Source organism: Xiphophorus maculatus, chromosome 7 (genome assembly GCF_002775205.1).
Source record: "Xiphophorus maculatus strain JP 163 A chromosome 7, X_maculatus-5.0-male, whole genome shotgun sequence".
Lineage (NCBI taxonomy): Eukaryota > Metazoa > Chordata > Actinopteri > Cyprinodontiformes > Poeciliidae > Xiphophorus > Xiphophorus maculatus.
Window position 1 is genome coordinate 20210906 of NC_036449.1, and position 27700 is coordinate 20238605.

Consider the following 27700-nt stretch of genomic DNA (forward strand, 5'->3'; position numbering starts at 1 on the left):
CGCGTGCGGCCACCGAGCGAGGAGATGGAGGAGGAAGTGGTGGATTTAACAACTGTTGCTTTTGCTGCTTCTGCTGCTGCTGCTGCTGCTGCTGCTGCGGAACCAACTACCTCTCACTTCGGGCGGCATGGTGAATATCGGACAAGAATAAATTCTATTTTAGACTGTCATTGTGGATCAGAGTGCAAGTCCACGGGAATATTAAATAAGCCCTTCCTGTTTAAGGTAATTTAATAAAACAAAAAAACAAACAAACAAACAAAGCTAAAGACAATTAGGAGCGCGTATCGGTTTCCTGCTTTAAACGGAGTATGTACTCGTCTGTCCATTCAGTGTCTATCTTGCGACTGTATTATTGGCCACAGACGTTTGAGAGCTGCTGGCGGCGCATGTCTGCAGCAAAAAAGGCAGACAAGGAGCGTCTGTGTGATGAATGGAAAAGCAGACTGGCTCTGCTGTAAGACAGCGGTGATCGGATAACCTGTTGAACTGCAGCTGTCAGTCAGCTCCCAAGTCATGCAGGAATCACAGGCAGAAAGAAAGAAAAAAAAAAACATTGAACAGGAGAAACACGCGTTACCTCAATGGCAACAAAAGTGGCCTTATACTCTGCTGGTAGCTGAAGAGCTTTTCTTCAGGTAAACAAATTATGTCCTTAATATTTATGCCTAAACATCGTTCAACAATTCCTATGCTTCATGGTTTTTTTGTTCCTGTTGATAAAATTGTTGATTGTGATTGGCTTTCAATAAGCACCATTCACACTAGGAAATTGTAAGTGGCATAGGCCTATAGTCTTCAATAAGGAAAGGAAAGTTAAATAATTTTTATTGCTGTGTGATGGAGAAGTTAGTTGCTTTGTGACTGTGATGTTTTCAAAAGTGATGTCCACGAGTTATAGCTACTGCCATTAGGCTACATCACATTCTCTCTTCAGGAGCAATTAAAATGCTTGCGACTCTACCGGTTCGACCTTGAGTCACATCTCCACAGTAGCTTTCAGCATTGCCTGCCCACGGATTTCCAGTGCCTCGGTTGTTGAAAATAGCTTGGCTGCTCCCTGTCGCTATGGCTAATTCCTTAGGAACCGGTGGATCCAGTTTGATCCATCCCTCTCTCTTTCGCTCCCTTTACCAACCTGTTGAGTCTTCCCTTTTCTTTGTTCTTGCTGTAAACGCTCGCCATGTAACCGTTCGGTCATAAGCCGCGTCACTTTTTTTTTAACGATCCGCTGAAGTTCGAGCTGAGTTGAATGTACATGTCGATAAGACGGCGTTGGTGTCGCTTTTAAAGTGGAAAACTCGACAGGGAGGAGGGGGCACGCACTTCAGAGGCTTTCACACAGCGACAGTCACCTGTAGGAGACTGCAGATGCGCACCTCTTGAACTTTTCGCTGCCTTTCTGAGCTTGAGCATTAGAGCTGTTTTCTTATCGGATGGTTACATGTTGATCTGGAGGAAATAAGTTTCTATATCTTCCTGAAACCTCCCTGGATAAATTAGGTAAAGTTGAACTTTACAATTTATTTTTATTTTTATTCATTTGTAGGGAGGTGGAGACAACGTACCACCACCCCTCCCTCTATCTCTCTCTGTATTACTTTTTTTTTGGTGCATAGTAGAGCCACTTACTTGAACGCAACCCTGTGAACCCAACTCTATTATTTATTGCATGCTTTTGCTTTAAACTTTCAGTTTTCCTGTCATGTAAGTGTTTCATGTACAGAAATACAATGAATCTGAAACTATTTCTTTGCTAAATTGGTACTTTCACTACACAGCGTCGCTCTTTATGTGAAACTCGCTCAAACTATGAGAAAAATGACAAATGGTTCATCTGTGTCAAACAAGATTGCTACTAGAAACGCAAGAAAATGTGTAAGTTGTGAATCATTCAGTCCTGACTTAGATGTCGTCATGTTGTTGTCTTCTAATTAATAAAGGGTTAAGTTTTTATGCCCTTCAAGGAAACCAGTAGTAATGGTGTGATGCAATACAAATTGGTTATGGAGACCAGAAAAATTATAATTAAGAAACACAACTTGTTTGCCTGTGGGAGGAAATTCTTATTAACGCATTCGGCTGGTTTCCATACTGTAAGAGCTGAGTGATTAGTGTATTTCTTTAATTAACTTTAAATTTTGCAGTTTATTACTAAAAAGCAATAGCATTTTTGTGAGTCTAATGATGTATAAACAGATTTTCACAATAAATTCTACAAATGATGTTTGGAGTAATAGTAATTTATTTGTAAAACTTGCTGTAATTAAGTAATTAAGTACAGAGAGGCCTTCTTCAAAACAATTGAATTTCTCATTTAAAAAAAAAAAAATAATTGTATTAATGTTGTTGACAGCATGATAAAGTTAAACTCAAAATATTTTATGACTTTCCTTCACCTGTTGCTATTTAGGAATTACAGACTTGGAAAAACAACTTTAATTTGCAGCTTTTCTCCTGCTTGTTACCCAGTTACTCATCAGTTACCCATATTTGTAAAGTTGAAAGCAACGACACTTTGTGTGTGCATTCATGGAAATTTACAGAAACCGTCAGATGGTCAAACCAATAACTTAACTAAGGACACATATCGGAGTAACAAACAGGAAATATAATGTTTTTTTTTTTTTTCAAGTTTAATGTAGTTCAGACGATACTTCATTTGTTAACGTGCATTATCGCCGTTCTACCGCAAGAAATGAACAAACCTCCTGCTGTTCATTTACACTTGAGATTAGTGTAATTGATACATCTCTTTCTGCAAAATTTGCAGCATTGCACTATAAATAGGATTGGACCAGAATGTATGTATTTTAATTGTACTGATTTAATTATATATTTCTGAAAATGAGTTGAGCCTGTTAATTTTGTAATGTTCTTTGAGATTACCTTTCTCATGAATTGGTACTATATAAGCAAACTGAATTGATCTCTGAATTAGATTTTAAAAAATGCATATGCATGATTTTTGTATGTAATATTTGTATTCTTACAAAAGTAGCAATAGCATTTTTGTAAAAATGATCAAATATTTAACTATTTATTTTATATTTTACAGAACCTCTGAAGAAATGGAAATGGAAACTTCTGAAGACTATTCTACTAGTAAGTCCATAAATCATTTACATAACACGTTAAACATGCAAAGGTTATACATGATTCTATTCAAATGTCTATTATCCATTATGTAGATTATTCTGATACAGTGCTGATTTGAAAATAAGAACAAAATATATTTGCAATCACAACACGACAAACATTTTAAGGGATTTTCCCCTAAGTGCAGGCTTTTTCCTGTTCAGCCCTAAAGGTAGAGAAAATGATGCATTAGCACATCCTGTTGAATGCAGCAGATGCTGGATATGCGCTTTGTGGTACTCCATTGCCCTTTGTTGGTTTCCTTTGGGTAGGTCTCTGAATTTCTTCCCCCCCCCCTTGATTTTTGCTTTGGTGTGCATTTTTCAAAAACAGGTAGTATCTTGTTGATGACATCAGTGGGGACTTTTGGGTCTCCATTGGGGGTTTGTGTTTGTAGGAACACTTGGCAGGCGGGCCAGTGGAGGTGGAAGGAGAAATGGAGCCTCTTCCTTTCTTCATCCATCTGTGGGTTGATTGTTAAACATAGAACATGTAGCAGTTAGCATGATAGTGGATCATAGCATACTTTCATAAGGAGCCCAGAATTTTAGGCCCTGTTTACACGACAACAATTTCGGGTGAAAAAAAAAGAGTTTTGTTGTGTTTGTAGTGTACATTTACATGAAACCACCGAATGTTTTCTCTGACAACGGCACAGGTTGAAAACGGGTTCCAGAGTGCAATGTTTCTGAAACGTACCGATGTCTGTTGTCTTGTAAACGGAGTAAATGGATCTTTTCTGTCAGGGAATCATTAACTCATCCATAGAATGATGCAAAACATAGCTGCTTCCTACAATCCACAGAAGAAGAAGAAACTACTGACAATGCTGGTGTTACTACAATTCGTGTTTCCCCATCACGTTTTCGATGTGTACCGTTGCTGTGTTAACAAAGATTGTAATTAGAACGTCTTCATGTAAATATAATAACAGAAATGAAACAAAAATTCAATTTTTGTTGGATCGTTGTTGTGTAAACAGGGCCTTAGATTCTCAGTACACAATGCATATTATAGAATGTAATGTCAAATGTGACATTTTATTTTACATCACTACTGTTTTCCTACACACTAATACCTTTAGACATACAGAATTCTTTTCAGTTCTACATTAAATTCAACAAGCTATATGTTAACTTTTCAAGGTTGATGTCTTCGACACGGGTCACGTGTTTTATTGTAGCTAAATCTCTCTTTCATATTGTATATATATTATCTGTCATATGGAAACAAAGTAGACAGCCTCAAAAAATGTTAGTTATTGCATCTCTATCTTTATATTGACCTCAAATATTACCATATTTGTATATTGTATATTTTGGACTTATTTTGCCACTATTCCTCATTGAATAACCATAGGGATGTGCAGTATAGACATATAATTTCATTACAGTATAGTGACAAAATAATCTATATTGACAACAGATGTGAAAATCATAATACGTAATAAAAAAGAGCACACCAAAGTTACAATCTTACAAACCAACAACGGGCACAACTTTAGATCTGAATATTGATCAACTGGTAACCTTATTTGGGGGGCGCAGTGCTGCCATCAACACTGTGCTCTGGTGGATTCAGCGTTGTGTGGTTTTTATGTAATAATAATAAATGAAATAATTAAAAATTATTTTAAATTTGTTGGCTTTACATCTGACACTGCCTGCTGTCTGCATTCTTTTATTGATGTTCATATGGAATCAACAGTGGAAAAAGTAATTAAAACAGTTAATCAATTAATCCATGAAGATTATGACGATCCAATTATGTTTCATGATGAGTTAAGTAAAAGGCCCAAATTTTTAATGCAACAAAAGCTTGGGGTTGAACCTATCAGCTGAAATGATTAACTTGTGTTTAAAAAGGCAAGACAACCTATGACTTTAAAATGTAAGGAAAATGTCATGCAGCCAGGAACATACTTCACAGCATTAGGATTTTTAACGACTTTGAAACACAGAAAAGGAATATGTTACATTTATGATTTAAATGATAGTTATACCTTTTCAGGAGTTTCTTGGTGCCCGTCCAATTTTTTACCTGAATCAGTCAAGGCAGAACAGGCCACTAAATCAGTCAACTCTAATGTTGAACAGTGGGAACATTTGATTTTCCCACTTTGTAGAGCAAAATTTCCCTGACATCGCAAGGCAGACCGGCCCACCATACTGTTTACCTACACACCCATGGCAAGACACAAAAGAGGGGAAAAAAAGGACATTTGACAAATGGGACTTTAAATTTGTAGAGACACTTGTGTCCTGATTCTATGTTCAATTGAGTTTTGCTGAAAAGTAGGACAAATCTTAATTTGCATAACAGTAAGACATATTGTACAGTACAGAATCATTTTATGCTTGAAGACATCATTACGTTTACAGTTGACTGGAAGATGCATCCTACCACACTGTGACATGTCATGTTTGGAGTTCAAGAATCGAATCGAATCAAACTCATGCAAGGTCAACTGAGTGGAAATTTGTATGTTTATTTGATCTTTATGTAAGTGATGGTAACATTATCTATGAGTCAGAGTAGCGGAATGAGACATGCAACCAGACAGTGAATATTTAGATATGGGATTCATCATTTTTGGTTTCAATTTCTGATGGCTTTATAGACGGTGTAGAAGATGTACTTAAAGATAAAAAGAAGAAGGAAAAAAAAAACAACTGTAAAGATTGCTATTACATGAACGGGCTGTAGCTGACTTATAGTATTGTTCTTTGTTCAAATTATAACTAGTGCAGTTAAAACTTGTTTCTTTATAAATCTGCTGAATAACCAATATTTGAGAGTCCAAAAGGCTTTTATCATTTAATCATTTTATTTTCTCTTTAATCAGTCCTTGTTCTAATACTCTTCCTGAAAGTCATGCCTCTTTTTTTGCACTTCTACTCCCGCACTACACTTTCACACACTCACACAGAATCATTCTCTTACCTCGTTTCTTTCATCGTCTCACGTGTTGATTTTGTTCATTTTTTTTGTAGTTTGTATTACCCGTGGGAATTACTCGCACTTTTAACTGTGTTTTGGAGAAATTAACTTACTGTCTTTTTTTGCAATTTAGTAGATCCATTAATCATTTGACACACATTCATATTTAAATAGTTTTAAATAGTTTTTTTGACAAATGGAAATGTGGCTCAGGAGGTAGTGTTGACGTATTTATGAAGCAAAGCTTTAACAGTAGTTTTCATGCTGCTAAGTTCCATTGCTTTTGGAATCAAGGGTGAGATTTTGAGATCATCTTCAGAAATTATATTTAAATTACAAAAATAATAATATAAAACCATACCCCAGCTATAATTGTGAAAGATACATTAAAAATCAGTGTTTACCAATAGATATGTGAATTGGCACCTGAAAAGTTTAGAATTTGTTGTTAAGAAAATATATATCAATCTCCTTTGATGTGGACTTTTGATTTCATGGTCGCTTGTCTTTTACAGATGCACAATCTATATATGAAACAGTGAAAAGGGGAAATACCCTAAAATCATGACATGACCTCTTTAATAATAGGTTACATTTTAAGCTGAACTGTAGGAGGTTTCTAGGTCTAGTCTCATACACAGATTCAGTTTGTTCCAAAAAGAGCAAAACAACTGCTACGTTTCATCAAATCGGATGCCCTTGTTGCTATGGAAAAGAATCAGATGGTGTACTTGTTGATATGTTGTTTGTGGTTTTGAGCCATTTTCCTAACATCTTCTGAGCAGATATAGAGTGACATATTTCCAAAGGGTACGTATGCTTCATAGACATACTTGTACAGATGCATGATTTTGAAAAGAAAATGTCTTTGCTCTTCCTGGGTTTCTGAAAGGATGACTGGACTTACTATTTGGTGTCAGTAATGAAGTCAGCAAAAATTACACCTACAAGTTTCGCGTGTATACAATGTTTCCTTTCCGTTTGCACATAAAATCGTCCAAATTTAGTGCATTACTCAAATAACCTTTTCCCCGGCAAGCCTTATCTCTTTGTTATTCTGATCTTATGGTTAATTTTGGTTTGACTCAGTAAATGCAGGACACCAACGCAACTTTTTGAGTCAGTCCATGAAACCTTAAGCTTGTGGGCTGTTATTTTTTTAATCCCATTTTATCTTCAGACAGTGAAGCAGATAAAGCTTTTACAGTGCTGTGACCAAGTACTTTTCCGCTTACAGATTTCTTGTGATTTTGATCACATATTGATTTAAATGGTCAAAGTTTAATATCAGAAAAACAAACTGAGTAAATTCAATAAGCAGTTTTCAAATTATTCCTTTTTAACAAGGGAAAAACCTAAGCCTTTCCGAAAATATAATCACAGTTAACTCTTTTTTTAGTTCAATTTCAGAAACTTTATCAAGACGTGATTCCTGTAAGACATGGAAAATTAAGAAATCACCTATACAGATCTTCTCTGATAGCATGAAATAGAGGAAAACCATGCCCCAATCTGAAGAAATTAAACACTGGCATTTATTAGTCTGGAAAGACTTTGCTGTTTCAGGACCTGCACAACTTGTTGCAGTTGATGGAAGAATGAATTCTGCAAAAAATAAAAAATCCTGAAGTATGTCACTTTAAGCTTAAGATCATTTTGTCTGATGCTGATCATTGACCAGCATCAGATCAATGATGCTGGTGTGCTATGGAATGCTCACATTGCCTGTGAACATTCACGATCGTGAACTGTTCCTGAATTAAACTAATTCTGTTAAGGAAGTGGTCCTCAATTCTTCTTTAGTACTGTAAAAGTTTCACTGCTATTTATTGTAAATGTCAATGGCAGATGTTGCCCACAAGGGTGACACAGCCATTTTTTAGGTTTTTGAGGCAATTACTTCTCTACATATAACCAGATTGGTTGCGATATCATTTTCCGTAATAAACAAAATATTATTTAAATACTGCATTTTGTATTTTTGTCTTGCTGTCAAAAATTATTTAATGATTTAAAAATGTAAGTGTATCTCAAGAATCAAAAAAGAAGAAAATCCTAAAGAGGTGGTGCTATCATTCACAACACCGTATGAATAAAATGGTCATGCAGCTGTGTCTACCCAAGCAAGTAAAAGTTATTACTGTCAGTGATGTTCTAGGGACATGAGTCTTAACATGTTCCTTCTTATAGGTGTGTAGTAAAAGTAAAACTGATTTTTATTTTCCATGCTGAACTCTAACATCTCAAAGTTGTTACTATAGACCCTAGCCTGCGAAGCCATTGCTATGAGCATCTGTCAGCATCTGTTACCAAAAGCTAATGGAAAATCCATCTTGACAAATCTGGGCCACTCGAGGACAGCATTGCCAAGGGATAGCCAGGGTTGGTCACCTGAGATTTCCTCCAACCCCAAACTGTGCAACCCGAGCTTAGGCTGAGGGATTGTATCATGGACAACGTCTCCCAGTATGCCCCACTCAGTGAGGCTGTTGTTAGAGTGCACCAAGACCACAAAAGACGTTGACAGCACATATGACCGGCCATTACTAGAGATAACTTAGTGCAGATTCTTTTTGTTCTTATAAAATGAATAATTTCAGAAATAGACCAATAAGGCATTACAAGGAACCCTTTCAGAAGCAACACTGGCTCCTTTATTTCACTTTCTTTTTTTCTTGTGTTTTCTATTGTTTAGTGCTGTCTGCTAAGACAGGTCTAAAAACTGATGGGCTAACCATGTTTCCTTTGGGATTTGACACCTGGGTCAGAGATAGTGTTCACCTTTTGCCACTGCATTGTTCAATGACCCTGACGGGGCCGGGGTGTAAGGGGATAAGGGATTGGTGTGCTCTCCCTCTGAGTGGACACTGGGCTATCCATAGCCAGGGTTCTGTACAGACTGCTGAGAGGATGCAATCTGATCTGCATTTGATGGACATCAGGATTCTATTGTTGCATAAAAACAGTATACTTATGTACACTGGTGTGCCACATAGACTCTGAGGCAGATCTGGTAAGAATGAGGAATTATTAGACAAACAGAGAAAGGACTCTGCCTGTGTACAGGAGAATGTGCTCCCTAACACATTACTACGTCGTCACTTTACTTGATTGCGTTATCAGTTGAATTGTTTTCACAATAACAAATGAATTGGAATTGTTTAGGTAACAGCGTATAAAAATCTCATCCTTTAAAAAACCTGTAATTTGAGCTTCTAAGGACTCAAAATGTGTTTCATAATAATGCAGGCCTTTTCCAAGACCCCTGAATTCTCACTTTAATAACATGGATTTTTTTTTTTTCACAAAGCACTGAGGTCTCTTTTCCTTCTTTTTTTTTTTTCTTTTCTAAACGTGTGCTTTGTTTCAATGCTTGGTAAAGATTGCTTTCTCTTTGTTTCCCAGGTAACGGCCAATGCTCTTCCGGCAAGGAGGACTCGAGAATGGTGGTGGATATGTCACCACCTAATGTACCAGCACATCCCCTGGGTCCTAATTCCCCCAATGGTTAGTAAATATATATACTGTACATAATAGTGCTGCATTCTTCCAAAGCCACTCCACAACCCAAATGCATTCTACTTATTGACACTGCTGTTGTTGTTTTTGATATGTATGCCTAATAGTGCTGACTAGATATTCAGAAATTAGCCTTGCGTTATTTTCACAAATATAAACATGGTAAAAAAAAAAAAATAGCTGCCAGGTTCAACAAATGTGTTGCTGTTTACCGTGGATTATGTCACTGTAAACTGTATGGTGCCTCTTAAAGGAATTTGAATTTTTGTACATTGTTTCAACATGAAATGTGAATTCCTTAAATGGGATTATTGCTTGATTGATCAACACAATGTAGTGTATAAATGGAAGGTTTAAAGAAAGTGTTAACCAGGTTTCAAAGATTGGAAACGTTTTGTGTGAATTTACATTTAGCCCCATTGAGGCAATACTTTGAAGATTATTCTTCCTGCAAATACAAATAATTAGTTATTGAACAACTAATTATTTATAGACACATTGCAGCTTGGCATCACACGCTCAAGATCTCGTCCCCCAGCTTCCTGTCTTTGGCTACACTGGATTTTATTCAAGAGTATGAGAGTAAGGGAGGGGCTTAGTTTTCAGATTTTTATTTTGCTAAAATCTTTAAATCCAGGCATAAAATACATTGAGTTTGTGATTTTAACGTGACAAAATGTAAAATAAAAGTATGTATGCTTTTACATAATTTTATTTACATGTGCATCTCAGCATCTGTTCATCCATTCCACTTGAATGATGATGTATGATGTAAATTTCTAATATTCAAAGTTAAATGTCATGCTTCCATTAGATGTAAGCAGAAAATATCATAGCAGAAAACTTCAGTCTGTGTAATTATCTGTAAAATTAATTTCTCTTGGTGAGGTAAATGCAGAAATAAATTAACTTCTCAATAATATTTAAGTTATTATTGAGATGCATATGTATCTGTAGGCATGTCTGTAGTGAATAGAGTAGACATTTTACTGTCATTCAGAAAACATATAGCAGGTAGCATAAATTCCAAATATAATTATGCTTCCTTGACTCCCCATTGGACCATTAAGATTGTCAAAAATGAAAGAAATGTATGAAAAATATTAAAAGAAAAATATTCAAATAATTGCTCTTTACACAATGGACAAGGCTTTTTAGTTTAAATAAAATATAAGACAAACATAAATGATTATAGCAAATGGTGTTGTACAAAACTTCACAGAACAAAAATGTGCCATTGTTCATATTTTCTCAGATAATGAACTGTAAAATGCAAACAATTACATTACATAATATTAACAATTTAGCATGGATACAGTAGGCTTTATGAAAACAATTTTTGCAAAAGTATACCATTCTGAACCTCAGGGTAAAATATAGTCCAGAGTGTCATTTGGTTTGCAGTTAGTGTCCTGACCAAAAAACCTAGATTATCTGTAGCAATGTCACCGTGAACAAGCAAATTAAGTAAAGGGGAAACAAAGTAAAATTAAGCAACTGTAGAAATATAACAGAAACCTTTCCCACAAGTCTTTAAGAGGGTTGGAGGAGAGCTGGAATAAGGTTTCCCCAGGGAGAAACTGTAATAGATTAAAAAAAAGAAACAAAAAAACTCAGTGCCAAACTTGCAAGCTTAAACGGAGCCTCTATGATGATTATATATTCTGCCCTCCATTTACTGATGCGTAGAAGAGTAAAATTACAGCCTTTAGGGTGGATGACAGATTGGATGGCAATGGTGACAGAATGTCTTCTTTATTCATAATGTTTTGATGCTGTCAGTCAACCACTCAATCAATAATGATCACCCTTCCTGTTCTTTAGAGATAAATTATTAGGAACTCATGTAAAGCATCAATACAATATTGTAATTAAAAGAAGTAGTTAAATATATGTTAATTTACTTACTCCTTTTGTCACATCTAATGAAATCAAAATAATTTCTTCTCCTGACTGCTCTGTACATTCCAGTCTCCCACAATGGAAAAAATGGATGTAGACACACAGAGCTGAGTAACAAGGACGTTTAGGTCTTGTCCGTGTTGCCAGGATACAGCTGTCAAAGACGAGGCTCAGTTTCAACTTGGGCACTAGGATAAGTGAAACATACAGTTAAAGCTTGGAGGATATTACTTCTTAATGAAACAAATTTCCACAAGTCTATAAAATAGAATCCCCTAACTTGTACATTTCTTCTGCTAAGCACAAAGTTGTCAGGATTTTTCTTCACAGATTGAGAGGTCGGTTGATGAAAGCAGTCAAATGGAAGGATTTAATGAAACAACAGCTACACAGACTCTCACTGTGATTATTTCCCCTGTAAAATCCCAAAACAGGATTGTCAGGATTAGTAAGGTGCGGTTGGAGCGAGCTTGAGTTTTTTTTTTTTTTTTCTTGTCCAAACGTAGGGTTCATTTCATATTTTAAAACAGACAACACTTGTAGTGCTGACTTTAAAAAAACTCCTTAAATATTCAGTTACACAAGAACATGGGAACTTAGTAGTATGGGAACAAAGTCAAGTCTACTTGATGAGACAGATCATCAAGTTATGTAATACTGGGAAAATAACTTTTGGCTCTCGGGTTTATCACAAATACTAAAATCAATAGGTCAAAACTAAAAATGTCTCTACAGGAATGTTTTTACCACTGTGAAACTGAATCAAAGCAATGAACAGGAGCTAAATGTAATATTCTGGAAAAACCTGTTGTATGATGTTATTTGTTTATCGGTTTATTTATGAGGATCATAATGGAGGATCAAATGAAACAAGAATTTCAGATCTGTTCATATTTTTTAGAGATTTGGGTCATGAGTAGAATCTGGCAATTTTTAGTACTAGACATCCTGCAATAACTGAACTTGAAATTTTCTGATCAGTGATTTGTGGCAGTTTGTGCTTAAAAAATATTTTTCTCTCTGGACATTGTTTCTAATTAAAGAGGGCCTAAAGAAAAACAATAAAATCTAATGTAGGATTAGTAAATAAAGCTAGGCACAGCTCTATGTTCTTTTGGTATTTTTCAGAAATATCAATTAATGTAAGCTGTAGTAGCCCAAAACTGGCACAAATTTTTGCACACACACATTTGCGCACAAGCACTAAATGTATTGCACAATCTTTTACCCTTGTCTTCCATTGTATCTCCCATTGGTAGTCAGCAGCAGCCAGCAATGTGCCTCTGACACTCCTTTTCTCCTCAGGGACAGCTTGAAACCAGACCATCCTGTTTTGTTTTTTTCTCTGATTTGACTCAGTCTTCTCCATTCTTGGTACCAGATCATCCTATTCTGTACATTACTGCACATTACAATATTAATATCCCCTTTTAAACATTTAATGTATATTAATAATTTTGTTTTATCACATCAGCACAAAAACTTTAAACCATTAGACTTATTCAACCTTTTGGCCATTTGGAGTTCTCTAACCTAAATCAAATGACGTTATATGTTCATGCAATAAAAAGGCCACTTTGTGAGATAATGTAAATGATTCTTGTAATTATTGCACGATCACATCATATTACGGACTCAGCAGGTCAAGAGAATCACATATTTAAATTTTTACAGAAGTGGCTATAAAGCAAGAGGAAGATCTGGTGGAAGATGGTGACAACAGCAGCACAGCACCTGAAGAAATGGGTCACCCAGGAGATGAAGGAGCAACACCGGAGGAATCTACGACTAGCAGCCCACACAATGGACAAGATGGGTCTGGACCAAATGCACCATCAGATGCAGGGATTCGACAGCAAAATGGTATGCATTATTTCTAAATGGAATAAAAGCATTTGCATATACGGATGTGTGATATGATTCAGATGTTTTTATAAAAAAATGTAGGTTTCGGCAGGAGATTTTGTAGTTAACTTGTGACAGTGAGTCATATGCCTTTTCTTTTATATATTTTTTTTGTTCCTCGACAGTGGGTGGAGTTTTCTTTCTTCTTTTTTTTTTCTGAACACAACAGTTTTGCTTTGAAATGATTAGCAAGGAAAAAAAAAAAATCCTTGGAATCTTCCACAACCTGTTTCCAACTGACGCCATGACTCCTCTGGTTGTCATCGCACTTAAATCAGATTTCTCTTTTTCCAACTGGCTTCTGATCAAAAGATTTACAGCTAGCACAAGACAATGTATTGACCACGCCCAACAGTTTCGTCAAATACATGTGTAACATTTACCCTGTTAAAAGCAAAAATAGGCATTTATGCTCTAAGAAAACTAAAACATGTTAATGACAAATTTCTGAATGAATCAAAACAAAGTGCTTTTTGTGTTTGCAATGAGTCAGCTAACACCAGCTTATGGCTGTCTTTGTATTGTCCACTCCTTCATTAGATATTGCTCTAATTCAGGGTTTGAACAGTTCTTGTCTCTTTGGTTTTTGCTAGAGAATATTTTTAAATGTCAGAAGCAATTTTGGACATCTAAACTTAAAAGTTTTAAACATCTTTGCTGTTTTAAACATCAAACAGCAAAGATGTTTAAATTTAAGGTATAAATTACGACATAATAAATTAGGAAAAGTGTAATAGGTAAATAAATGAGTGTTGAAATTCTAAATTAATGAAACAGGAAACAATTTAATTTTGATATTATCAGCTGGAAGTATCTTTGTAGTGTTGCTGCTAACTTCGTTGCTGCAATATGTCAGAGTTGAGTTAAATTTACTTTGTTCTGAAATTCTGATCCATGCCATTTAATACAGTCTTAAGTTAAAGAGACCTTTATATGGACATTATTGTGAAGTCACAGCTAACATGAACAGATTGTTATGAGTCATTAAAATCCCATAATCAAGAAAACATCACTGGCTAATAATCAAGAGCATAGTTCCACAGTAAAGCATGCTCAGCGGCTGCAATCTGTACCTCACATACACACTTCCTTTCACTCTTTATTACATAAAAACTTCTAATAAGACTCGAGTGTTGGACTGGAGACCAGTCACGTCTCTTGTCTTTAAGCCACAAGTCGAGTCTGCAGCCTTTTATTTTCTCTCTTATGAAGTCTTGTCAGAGATTCTAAGTTTGATTTAAATTTGGGCTTTGACTGAGTTATTGTAATAGATGGTCAGTCCAATAAAAATTATTCAATACAGGATTATAGTTAATCTAACTATAGCATAATATAAAGCAATAAAACTACATGCTTAAAATACAGTTTGGAATTAAAATACAATTGTTAGAGAAGGCAATATTGATATGAGCATCAGTTTATCTTAATCATATTAACAAGAGCTGCTTTTGATTTAGTTCTATTCCATATTTTGTCTGTCTTTTATATAACAAAAAATAAGCTTATCAATATGTTAGGGAAGATGATGTGAAGTGAATATTTATAGTCTATTTACCTTAAAACATGTTGTTGAAAACACTATCTAATGCCACAGCAATTGTCAATCTGCACATGTACTATTCTGTAGCGTTTAATTTTGAAGTGGAACAAAGTTGAGGCATAGTTTTCAACATTTTTCACCATTAAACATCTTACATCTGCAAGTTTTGGGGGGACTCATTATCAGCAATGCACATCTACAGATAGAGCTTTTTGCCTATTGTTGCAAAATCTCTAAAGCTCACTCAGCGCAGATGTAGAGCATTTGTGAACCTCTCTTATCAAGTCTTCTCAGAGATTCTAAGTTTGATTTAAATCTGGGCTTTGACTGGGTCAACGTAACGGATGAATGTGCTTTGATCAAGACATTCTATTGTGTCGCTGGTTTTATGCTTACGGCCATTGCCCGGCTGGAAGGCTGGAAGTCTCAAGTTCTTTATAGCTTGTAGCAGCTTTTCTTGCTGTCCTGTCGTACATTTAGCTCGATCTAGCTTCACGTCAACTCTGAACATCTTCAGTGGTCCCCCGAAAGACTAGATTGCCCACAGCATGGTACTGCCACCATCATGTTTCTCAATGGGGTGGTGGTGTGTTCAGGGTGATGTGTAGTGTTAATTCTCTGCTGTGAGTCAAATGACCAGTTTGGATGTAATCTTACCAGAACATCTTCTTCAACAAGTTATCTGTTTCCTCAACATGACTTGTGACAACTGTAAACTTTTCTCTACAGCGGGTTTCTTCTTGCCACAGTTCTATAAAGGTCGATTTTGTGAAGTATAAAGCTAATTATGACATAAAGATATAGTACTGATTAGTTATCATTAGCTATCCATAATGGTATTTGTCGCTTCAGTCAAATTCTATAGCCAGTGGGGTCAGTGAAGAGAATTAAAATGTTTACTTTTAATTTTCTGTAAGTTCAAAGGTTAAAATACCCCCCCCACACACACACATATTTTTCTCTTTATTTCGTTTTAGAAATCTTCAAGATTTTACTAGGAAACGAAATATATTGTCAAAAGAGCTGATGAAATGCTTAGCTTCTCAAATATGAAGAATAAAGCAGTTGCTAGTGGTAACACATAGATAAAGGACATTTTCAGCTATTAGAAAAGGTACATTATTCTATTTAAAGTAAAAAACATGACCCTTGCTCCCTTGCTAAAATCTTCTAATAGTAAGTCTTGTATTGACTTCCTGCACCATCTTCCTTCAGGTGACAGGCCTTTCCAGTGCAACCAGTGCGGTGTATCGTTCACCCAGAAGGGGAACCTGTTGCGACACATTAAGCTGCACACAGGTGAAAAACCCTTCAAGTGCCCCTTCTGCAGCTATGCTTGCCGACGCCGTGATGCCCTCACTGGCCATCTTCGTACTCATGCTGGTAAGCTTTGTTCTCACCAGCGTGCTTCTCTTTTTTAACCAAACCATGTCTGCTACCTAGAAGAGACTGTTGCTGTGTCACCAGAAGTGCTATGAAGATAAACAAAAGAAGAAGTTGTAGTTTTATATTTAGAGAGTCTAATGTTAATATTTCCCCCCCTACATTTTAGGTCATTATGTATAGTACAATCATTTTAGTGAGCATCAGATTATTAGTCCCAGATTTTTTCGGAAAAAGAAAGTATCAGGTTTATTTTGAATCTTTGTTTGCATTCCTCACATATTCTTCTTATATATTAGTGTGACTTACAGGCATGTGCAGGTTAAAGACCTGTGTTTTTCATGTCCACGTTGTAGACGTTGTGAATGCTTTGTGGTTAGGTTCCAAGGACATGCTGTTTCTCAGTTGCTTTTCTATAGACAGAGGAAACTGTTGAGAAACATATGTGGAGTGGTAGCAGTCTCTCTCAACTGTAACCCACTTTCCTATCAGAGGACGTGTTCTCCCCTCCATTGCGCCTTTGAAATCAAGGTCAGACAATACCGTCATTTCTGCCAGTGATGCCCGCACGGGGGTTACTCATACAAAGTCCTCCTTTTAGATGGAGGCAAAATTTGTTTCTGTGTCTGTGCCAATACAAGTTTTTATATTTTTATTTTATATTTTTTTATATTTCGTTTGACTGTCCTGCAAAAGCATTGCCTTCTGAATTATCTCACGTTTGGTTTAAAACCACCAACTAGAGCGTTTTTTTACTGGGAGTGTACACCGAGATAAAGTCGCTTATTATTGTGATGTTGAGAAAAATTATGCATTTTTCCAAGTATGAATCAGGAAAGTGTTGATTGAATTTATATTTGGCCTCAATTAGTCAAAAACCACCTTTTGAAGCTTTACATTTTTGGGGGATTAATCTTTTGATAACTTACTATTACTTGCCAAATAGCTCAGGCTCTGTCAGATCTGATAGAGAGCATTTGTAAACACACATCTCGAGACCTATGCTTTGACTGGACTCTTCATACACATGAATATGTTTTTGACAAAACCATAATGATTATATGTTCATGGTCGTTGGTCTGCCGGAGGTTTAACCTCTACCCCAATTTCAATTCTGTTGCACCCTCTACCCCTATTTAGCCCCTTACTTCTTCCCCATCAACACTTACGGCTTTCTTTTAACAATGTGTGTGTTGTTTTTCTTTTGTATTGGCACTGCACTTCCATAAGGGACCGTTTTGTTGTCAGATTCTGAGCTGTGGGATTTCTGCAGCTCTTCTACCATGTGTCTCATGGCTGCTTAATGCTTTCACTCATCTATCTATCAGTCTAGGTGGAAGGCTATCCCTGTGAAGATCTGACGTTTTGCTATATTCTTGCTATATTCTTTCCATTTTCGCATGATTTATTCAACAGTGCACCATGAGATGTTCGTGTCTTGAGATAATGTTTTATATCATAACACTGCTTTAATTTCTCAGCAGCTTTATCCTAGATTAATCAAATGTTTGGTGTTGTTAATTAACCTCTGGACCCATGAAAAAACAAGATTAATTCACACATATGTTGACTTTATTTATTAGTCAGAAACTTTTTAAGGCAGTTTCTTGCTTTGCTCTGGATTTTATTTTGGATTCAGATTTATTTTTTAAATATATATATTTTTCCTACAGTAATAGTGTTGGTTATTCACATGATATACTTTGAGATTTTTGGCTGTAACATATAAGTTTACAAGATATTACTCTTGCATTTCACCAGAGGCGTAATCGTAACAGTCTTCCCCTATATTTATCCTGGATCCTTTCTTTATCCAGGCTTAGTTTTAAAGGCTTGTAAAGGTGACAGCTCTGACTTGGTTCCCAGCCAGCAAGAACAGGTTTAGCTAAAAAAAAAAGAACATAAAAAAGAAGAGGGAAAGCGAGAGAAAAACAGAGTAGTCAGTGGAGGAAAAAGTTAAGATAGTGACATTCAGTGAAGCAGGGAAACTGAAGACTGAACAGGGTGTTACACTGGAAGGTGGCTTTTTTCACAGTAAGAATGTCGTTGTGAGACAATAACAGACAATACTGTGTATTGAGAGGGAAGCAGTTTTTCATTAGCAACTACATACCCCAATTTCCCATGTATTAGTCAAATGCAATCAGTGTAGTAAGTCTGAGCTTAAAGCATTTGCATAAATAAGAACAGCAGGTAAATGTGAGTTCTTCAGATCCTTCCAACATCTGCACAAGGTTGTGTGTGGGTGGTCATATAAATATGAGAAAAAATAAACAAAAAAATAAAGGATGAATAATGTGCAAAACTTTAATTATTTTTTTTAAATTATTGTGATACACAGCAAAGAAAAATATTACCATGATAACCTTTCATTTTGAAGTAGCTCATTATTTTAAAATATTAATTCTGCAGTGCCACTATGTGGTCAATATTTTATGTTGCAGTAGGAATAGAACAAAAAACATGTGCTTATGTAACACTAACAATGATAGTATGGTTTTGTCATTTTGTAACATGTGGGTTTATTTTTATAAAAAAAAGATCCACCATCTAGACATTTATCTGGGAAAAACAGAAATATGATTTACTGTAAGAGTAATATGCAGTTCTTACTCACTTCCTTTACATCATATTTTTATTTTAGTAAACACACCTTTCTGCTTAACATAAAAAGCTCCTATGACAGTAGGTGAATCTGCCTCCAGGCATATGTGATGTGGTGTGTGTGTGTGCGAGCGCGCGTGTATGTGTATGTGTTACTGCCTTAGTGTCTCAGACTGAAACATGCTTGGTTTCTCTGTTCTCACAGTACTAGATCACCCATACATCATTTTCTAGTAGTAGCTGTAAAAACTATACCAGGGAATGTCTGTCACAGCCAATCATAGTGTCTGGTTCTTAGTAGTAGACGTATGTGGCCACTACTTCACTCACTGACTCTCTTTATGAGTCAGTACCCTAATACAGGACACAGAACTATTGCCTCAGCAGTCTTCGTCTTGATGAGACCCCGCTTTATGCTGTGTTTTTATGCTGAGTTTTTAAGAAGGATTTACAACGGAACCTTTAAGTAAATGCTGCATTTGTCTTTCAAGTAAGCTCACCATTTATTGCCTATCTGGTTAAAAATATGATGTGTTAAAACAATGTAGATTGGGTGACTGAGAAAGATGTAAAGAATGTGTCCTCATCTTTCCATTTGAATGAACTAAATAAAACAAAAGTGGTATAATGAATCACACTCCACCTCTGTAGCAGTTGAACTTGGAGTTACTTTCCTACCATCACGGGATGCATGATCAACTCCGTTGTTTACTCATGCACTGCCACAGCAGTGGGAGTTTGCTTTGTGTGGCACAGACCAAAGTGTTTTGAAATAGAAACTACATGGCGCAACTACTGATGTCGCCCACAGCCTCTGTTTCAGTCTAGCAACAGTTGTGTGGAATCCTCACACTAGTAGTGGAACCTCCATGACCTCAGAAGATTACTTTTGCTTGGTTTATACTACTAACTATTCACAAGTTGTATTACTATTACACATACCTTTGTTGCTGCAGCTCCAGACTCTACACTCTATGCAGCTGTAACTGAAACAAATATTTCTCTATTGATTACCCATTATTTCAGTTGGCAAACCACACAAGTGCAACTTCTGTGGACGGAGTTACAAACAACGGACATCTCTGGAGGAGCACAAAGAGCGTTGTCACAGTTACCTCAGCTTGGATCCTGGTGCCCACACAGGCCCTTACACAGGTAAATGTTAGAGTTGCACAGTGAAAACAGCTAATGACCGGAATTGATAGATGTTTATTCTGATCTGGTGTCCAGCCAGTTTGAAACTGAAAAAGCTCATTTCTATTTCTAATAAATAAATGCACCCTTTCTAAGCACTATCTTCTTCATTCAGCTTTTGCTGAATGAAGAAAGCTATTTTCGGAATCAGTGAGGTTTTTGAAAATGCAGTCAGAGGAAGCACAAAGATGTAAGAAGCTATTTACAAGAACACTGTACTTTAACATGTCTTCTTATCTGCAATTCATTCAGGCTGTGAGAGAGTGAGCAAGACTTAAATAAATAAAGAGCTGAACAGAACTTAGTAAAATGTTATTTATTATATTAGATTAAGATTCCATCTTTTATATCTATGAATGAAATTCACATAAGATGTGCATTTGATCTTATACACGGAGGCTGATACATTTTCAAACGCGCATTGTGAAAGTGAATTGCACCGAATTAAAAGGTGTGTTGTGAATGTGTCCTTTGTAATACTAACTCTGAAAACCTAGTTAATTGTTTATTTAATATGCTGAACTCCATAATCATTTTTGTCTGTTCCTTAAATTGTTAGAAAACCTGTTTTACATTAGCTTTGCTCTCACATAACGACATGAGGTCTGATTATGACTAAAATGATTAAAGGAGTGTCCACAGTCAGAGGGCTGAAAAGAAAAGAAAAACAAACAAACAAACAATCATATATATACAGTATATACATATATATATATATATATATATATATATATATATATATATATATATGTATATATATACAGTATGTGTGTGTGTGAAGTGGAACTCGCTGAAAAGTTTGTAAATGAAAATTAATCTAAATGAAAAATCTTTTAAATTAAATTTCTTATATTGTGAATTATATCCATCAAACAAATCCGATTTTCAAAAATAAAATTAGAAAAGTTGTTAAAGAAGTTGTGTATTTTTGTCTAAATGTTTAAATATTTTGTGACCTAGTTATTTCACACTTAAAACGTCCCTCTGTTTAAACCATTCCCTCCGAAATCTTTAGGTGACGTTCCAAAAGGGGGCATGGCTGAGGCCGGCAGTATGCCAGCCTTTGATCGGCCACCTGTCATTGAAAGACTGCCCACTAACGTTGGCAAGAGGAAGAGCACTACACCTCAAAAATTTGTGGGTGGGTATTTCGTATATAGGTCAAATATCAGCAGCTTTATTTGTGGTGCTTATTTTAGAGGAACTGTTTTATAAATGTCAACCTTTTGCATTTCATTAGCTGCTATCAACTTGCATGACAATATATATATATTTTTTTCACTTCAACAGTAGTTACACATCAGACATTTTTATTGCTGAAATACAAACATTTTAAAATGTGGATGTTAAATAGTTTTTTTTTAATTGTTGTTTAAGTGCACACTCAGTTAAGCTTTTGTTTGTCAGAATTATTGAAATGTATTTAAGTCTTATTCTTATTCAGCTCATTTCAACAATTTCATTTGGTGAACAAGGTAGTAACAATATAATCTTGATATATACATATTTATTTTCAAAGAGATTTTTCCTTCCCAGCTTTTGTGTCACATCATATCCTTATAACACACAGCAACTATGAGCCCTATCTATGTGAGATGTTTTCTTTTTTTATTTGCACCACTATTAGAGGAAGAGATTGAGCACGCAAAGGGCTCAAAGGCAAGGAAATGTTTTTCACTCTGTGGTTAGATACACCTGTAACTTATAACAAGTGAAAACAGCTTACCGCATCCCTGTTCTGGAGGGGTTAAACAGTGCAATAGTAGCAGGATGGGGCTTTCCACCCCATTAGACAACAACATATAGCACAAAATGTGAAAAACAAGAGGTGAAATAGCAGCATAATTCACGTTTGATGGTCTAGAAAGGAAATATAAAACCATACTCAGATTTTTGCTAACTGTTTGGCTTTCCAGATTGTCATTTAAGGGAAAGCTTTCCCTTAATTTATGTGTTTTTTTTCTGTATGTGTCAGTTATTGTTAAAATTAATTTTAAATGATGTATTTATTTGCAGGAGAAAAGCTTCGCTACAGCTACCCTGATATCGGCTATCATGAGATGCGCTTGAAATATGAAAATCATCCTGAATTGATACCACCCCACATGATGGACCAGGCTATCAACAATGCCATGACATACTTGGGATCAGATACCCTCCGTCCTATGCTCCACCATCCAGGTCCATCTGTATCTATGGCTGAGGTTGTTCCCATTGTCAATCCCCTGTATCACCATGTTCTACCATTTAGCCAGCAACCAGAGCGTCCAGGAAACTGCGAAACACTTCCACCACATCCACCCCAATCCCAAGAGTTTCCCAGCCACCCCACTTCGAATGGCGCTACGTCCTTAACTCGGCAGAACAAGCAACCTCAGGCATCACAGGAGGAATCAGCAAGCAACAGTGGCGTTGATTCGGCTGACTCGGCTCGAAGCAGCCCTCAGGAAAGGCAGGGGTACCTGAACTCCAGCGCAGCTGCAGTCCTCAGGTCACGAGCCAGTCCAGCTGTGGGCTCTGGTGAGCGAGTTATTGATGCGTCACCCAGGAGTGGGACAGGAGTGGGAGCAGGGATGATGCGTGTGGCAACAGAGCGGCCAGTGGGCCATGAAGGGGTGCGGGTGTTCGCTCGAGACGGCCATGAGCTGCGAGCCTTTCAGTGTGAGCACTGTCGACTGCTCTTTCTGGACCACGTCATGTACACCATCCACATGGGTTGCCACGGTTACAGAGATCCCCTGGAGTGCAACATCTGTGGTCACCGAAGCAAAGATCGCTATGAGTTCTCCTCGCACATAGTTCGAGGGGAGCACACTTTCCATTAAAAGAGACAAAAGGGAAGCAAGCGGGAAGCTTTGGGGAAAAGACAAGCATTAACCTGCTACCCATCCCTTCCCTGTGAAAGTGCATAAAACAGTGACACTGTAGGCAAGTGTAGCACAATCAAAGACTTTTTAAGCTACTGGTTGTAAATTGGAGCTGTTGAACAATCACATGAAGGTATGGGCCAAAGACTTATTTTGTACTTATTTAACTAACTTAGAACAAAGAAGTTTTTTTTTCCTCTTTTCTAACCAATTAATTGTTTATGAGAGCAGCTGCCAGCTTTTTGCTCGTTTTTTATTTTAATTTTACATGGAATTGTCTTTCTTGGAGCTTTTGAGTTTTAAACTTTGTTCAGCTGCAAAACTCACGGTTACATAGTCATGTACCATGAAGACTCAATAAAATGTAAGAAAAATGGAAAGTAGCTTAGACCAATCTCACCAGTACATTACTGGTGAGACTGTGGAAATTTAGAACAAAAAGAGAAAGGTGTAATTTAATTAAATTAAGATGAGAGGAGACATGTCAGTCCCACTCGCAACACAATGGCCACACAATGTCAAAGTAGTTTCATAATCAAATACATTTTAGAAGTGAAAATGTAATGTTTTTTAAATTATACAACAGATTTCAAAAGTATATTCTGTTATACATGTACATCAGTGTCAATCTGAATTAATCCATGGATACTTTGGTAATTGGATGTGCTTCTTAGAGAAAAATGACAAAAACCAACAAACCTATCATCCTATGCTGACATTGGGAGGTGCTGTTCTTCTTTACACATTAATACCATGGTTTTATTTCTGTTTAAACCTTCATGACCTCAAAAAACAGCTTGTATTTCAATTCAATATTTGCATTTTAAAACTTTTTGTTTTCCTAATACTGGTTTGTGATGTCCAAATTAAATTATCAAGGTATTCATGGTCCCAAATCTCATCATTCCAAACTTGTAGTTATACTGTAAAAATATGAAAACAGAATTTTTGGACACATGCGCTTACAAGATTGAGTCGCAGACTATGAAGATAAGCATGCTGAAAGGTAAACAGTACCCTGTTTGTTGCCTTATTATTCATATTCATATCAAATCTCAGACTTATTCTTTTCAGTCTTTTCTATAACATTCCAAGTACTCCATAAATACGCATAAATGTATTTGTTTCCCTTTAGGTGTGCTAGAGCTGCAACTCTAGCACTATGCTAGATTCACAAATATGAACAATTATCATCTTTTTAAATAGATACTATTATAAAAAAATGACAGTTATTGTAACTGTCAGTCACAATAATATTTCGTTGTTGGCACAGGGGACTATGTTCAAGTTTCAGACTTGAACATAGTCACACTTTGGTTGCAAAAACAAAGACTTCAAACTTAACTTTGAAGACTTAAAACTTATTCAGATGTGTGGTGTTAGCTAAATTTTTATTATTTTATCAGGAGTATCTTTATTCCCAGCTTTTCATAATAAAAGTATTTCCTGTTTTGTTCATTCAGAAATTATACATTCTCTCTAATTTATTTACTACGTGTAACAGGGTGCCTTGGAACAAGTTCACTGTTTAGACTTTACATCAATGTCTAAACATTTGACACCAGATATTTTAAGATCAAATTAAACTTAATATCAAATATTTAAAATATATAAATGTAACATGGCTTAATAATAAACACATTACAGTTTATTACATGCAGGAAATTACTTTTGAACATGCTAGTAAATGAAATGCAAAGGCCACTTACCTATTTGCTTGTAAGAGAGGGATGTAAACCATTGGGCAACAAAGATTTATTACAAAGATACAGACACCCTTTCTGATGTACCTCACTTTTTAATCGTTTTGGATTTAAACATGAAACCATATGACTTAGTATAAAATAAAATGTGTATTTTTGTTGCATAGTAGATATATGCAGGTTGCACTGTTTGTCCTTTTTGTGCATTCTCACCATTGCAAAGAAACGGTTTACTGATGCTGAAGCTAAAGTTTTGCGCTGCGTTGGTTTTCATCTGCGGTTTTATTAGGCCTATCTTTTGCTAATGGAGCTGCTCTTTTATCTTCTCTTCAACCCTCATCTCACGAATAAGCAAGTACACACTAATGTATGTTAGTTTCCTTCACTTTGAATCTTGCTTTTCTCACTTGCTATATGCCATTACAATCATGTATGACCTTTAACAGCAAAGATCAAGAAAGGAGCAGTATGAGCTAGGGGATAAGTGAACAGAGTGTGGTTTCCCTATGTATAATAGTACTAATCTAAAGGAACTTCCAAAAACTACAGCATATCAACTTTTATACCCTTCATCATCTAAGAAATATGTATTAAAATTATGTTAAGGCCATCTACAAACTTCTTACTGTAGTTCATTGAAGCATAGCAAATTTGGGTTAAAGAGCTGGTCCTTTCATAGCTTCTCAGCACTGTGCTCAGTACAGTAGATCATGGTCATGCACTTTATGTATCTGTCTAGGCAATGCTATTTTAATGCAGGCATAACAGAAAACAATGCAGTTTATTCATAGAACAATCATGGAGCAGCATAAAAAAGGCAAAACTTTGTGTTTTTTTTCTGATAATCTTATGAATATGCTTGTTTGGTTATTTTTATGTAAGACGTTCTGCAAGATATAAGCATTATTTGTTTCACACAACTTTTCCTTTTTTTTTTAAACAATCCTGTAAGTTTCCTGTATTCATGAAATCAATAGGCAGCTTTTTTCTTGTTTACATGTTGCCTCTTAGCATAAGAACTCATGGTAAGGTTTTGGTATTGGAAATTGTTTACACCTTGCAGCTTTTATATTCAATCTTTTCATTATTTTGTCTATTTACCACTGTATACATTTAGTTTCTGCAAATGTTTATGTTTTAGAAAGGGGTTATTATGGAAAAACAAGCTTTTAATGTATTGCTAATTGCATTTTCCTTATGTTCATAAGCTCAACTTGTAGGTATAATACAACTCTACCTGTCTGTCTTATCCAAGCAGCCATATAAACAAAACAAAAAAGTCTTCTTTCACCCTCTGTGTAACTGAGGACTTTACTTGAAAATTCTAATCATTGCTAATGCTACATGTTGTGTTTTTTGTAAGTTTTGATGACGAGCCTAGTAAATGTCTATTTTTCTGCTGAAATGTTAATACGAATAGTTTTGTGAACTTTGTATGGTTTTGAAGTTTAACAAATGTTTACAAAATTGTACAAGGAGTGGTTCTGGGTGCATTATAATGATATTGGCACTGAATATTGAAATTATTCAAGAACATGTGCCGACTGATGAGTTTTCATATTGACAGACTTTCTAATGTAAGGGCTCTCAGGAATTTGAATAGGCCTTGTATTTTTTATGTAGTTTATTTATCGAGAAAGATGCGCAGAGATTTCAGTTTCTCTGGTGCCTCTTAACACTCAAAGTGGTGAAGGAAGTTGTTCAGCCTTGTATTTTCTTTCTATGCTCTTTTTTATCCTCATTGTCTTTATTTTTACTTTGCATCATTGACTATATGAAGACACACAGCTGTGAACATTGCAGTGTACATTTTAAGGCATGATTTCCCTTAATTAAAGAAATGGTTTTACTGCTTCACTTGTGTTGTGAATTTGGAAAAAGATTACATTGTCTTGTTGTTCTGTTCTACAGTACATAAAATTTCCTCTTTTGTAGTTAAAATGTACATTTTAAGTTACATTTTTTTGCATTGAAAAAAAACAGCATTTTGGGAAATGTGTATCTCCATAATTTCTGTTGATATTTCTGAATGTAATTTTTTGGGTGATTGTGAATTCCAAGGTCCAAACAGTGACTGAATATAAGCTCGTCTTATATCCATTTTATATCATCCACTGGTTTTACAATGCACATTCAACATGAAGTTATTATACTTTGCAACTGGTAAAGTATTTTCTGTATTTTGGATACTTGAGTAGAGTTCTGTTTGATGTCTAGACCTCAAAAATTGCATTGTTTTGAAGAGGGGATGCATCTTTGTCTCTATCCCCATTTTCATCCAGAAAATGAACCCATTTTAAATAACCTTATTTATTTATTATTATTTTGCATTCCATAAATAATATGCATACGAGGGTGTGCACTTTAATAAAAATACAATAAAATAATAATAATAATAATACATGTATAAATGCCTCCTCAAACATAAGATTTAACAAAATGAAGCCCTGATTACTTATGTATTCACATATAACCTGAGTAAAATTTGCTGTGACTGAAAAATAAATAAATGCAAATAGGCCTTGATTCAGTTATCAGTACACCCATAAAGGAAAAAGAATATATCATTTTCCCTTCCTATATAGTTGCACATAAGTCTGCCACTTACTAATTGTTTGAATTTATTAACTGCATATGCTATTTATGAGTTTCTAGAGATGAATTCTGATCCATTTAGATATTTGCATTGCTTGAAGAATTAAATTTAATAAAAACAACCTGAATACAAAGATATCTTCAGGTGCACAACGTTTTCAATTTGACACATAGGAGCCAAGGTTTTTCATAAAGATTATTTATGAAAAAACCTGGCAGAGATGTTCAGCAACAGAGTCCAGTAATCACTTTAAAAAATTTACAGTTGGTTACCAATTGTTTTGTCTGGCTTATCTGTAACATCTGAGTGTCATCTTGTCAACTGATCATTGTGCATGTTGCTTATTTTTTGTGTTTTCCAATGAACCCTTGCATCTAAACCACATGCTTATATCCATCTACTTAGAAGT

General features: G+C 35.7%; 1 protein-coding gene across 6 annotated transcripts; it reads left to right on the top strand.

Annotated features, from left to right (window-relative positions):
• Positions 1–27213, top strand: ikzf2 (IKAROS family zinc finger 2). Of its 6 annotated transcripts, XM_023337603.1 has the most exons (9): positions 1109–1503; positions 1782–1878; positions 3059–3105; positions 9484–9585; positions 13174–13362; positions 16160–16327; positions 19958–20086; positions 21141–21266; positions 22142–27213. In XM_023337603.1, exons 2-9 carry the CDS (start codon positions 1829–1831, stop codon positions 22948–22950), a joined length of 1620 nt encoding a protein of 539 aa, XP_023193371.1. In that variant the 5' UTR covers positions 1109–1503; positions 1782–1828; the 3' UTR covers positions 22951–27213. The 6 variants fall into 6 exon arrangements, with proteins under 6 accessions (XP_023193373.1, XP_023193372.1, XP_023193370.1 ...); XM_023337605.1 differs by lacking the exons at positions 1109–1503; positions 1782–1878 and adding an exon at positions 1–130; XM_023337604.1 differs by lacking the exons at positions 1109–1503; positions 1782–1878 and adding an exon at positions 147–225.
• Positions 27214–27700: the final 487 nt, after the last annotated feature.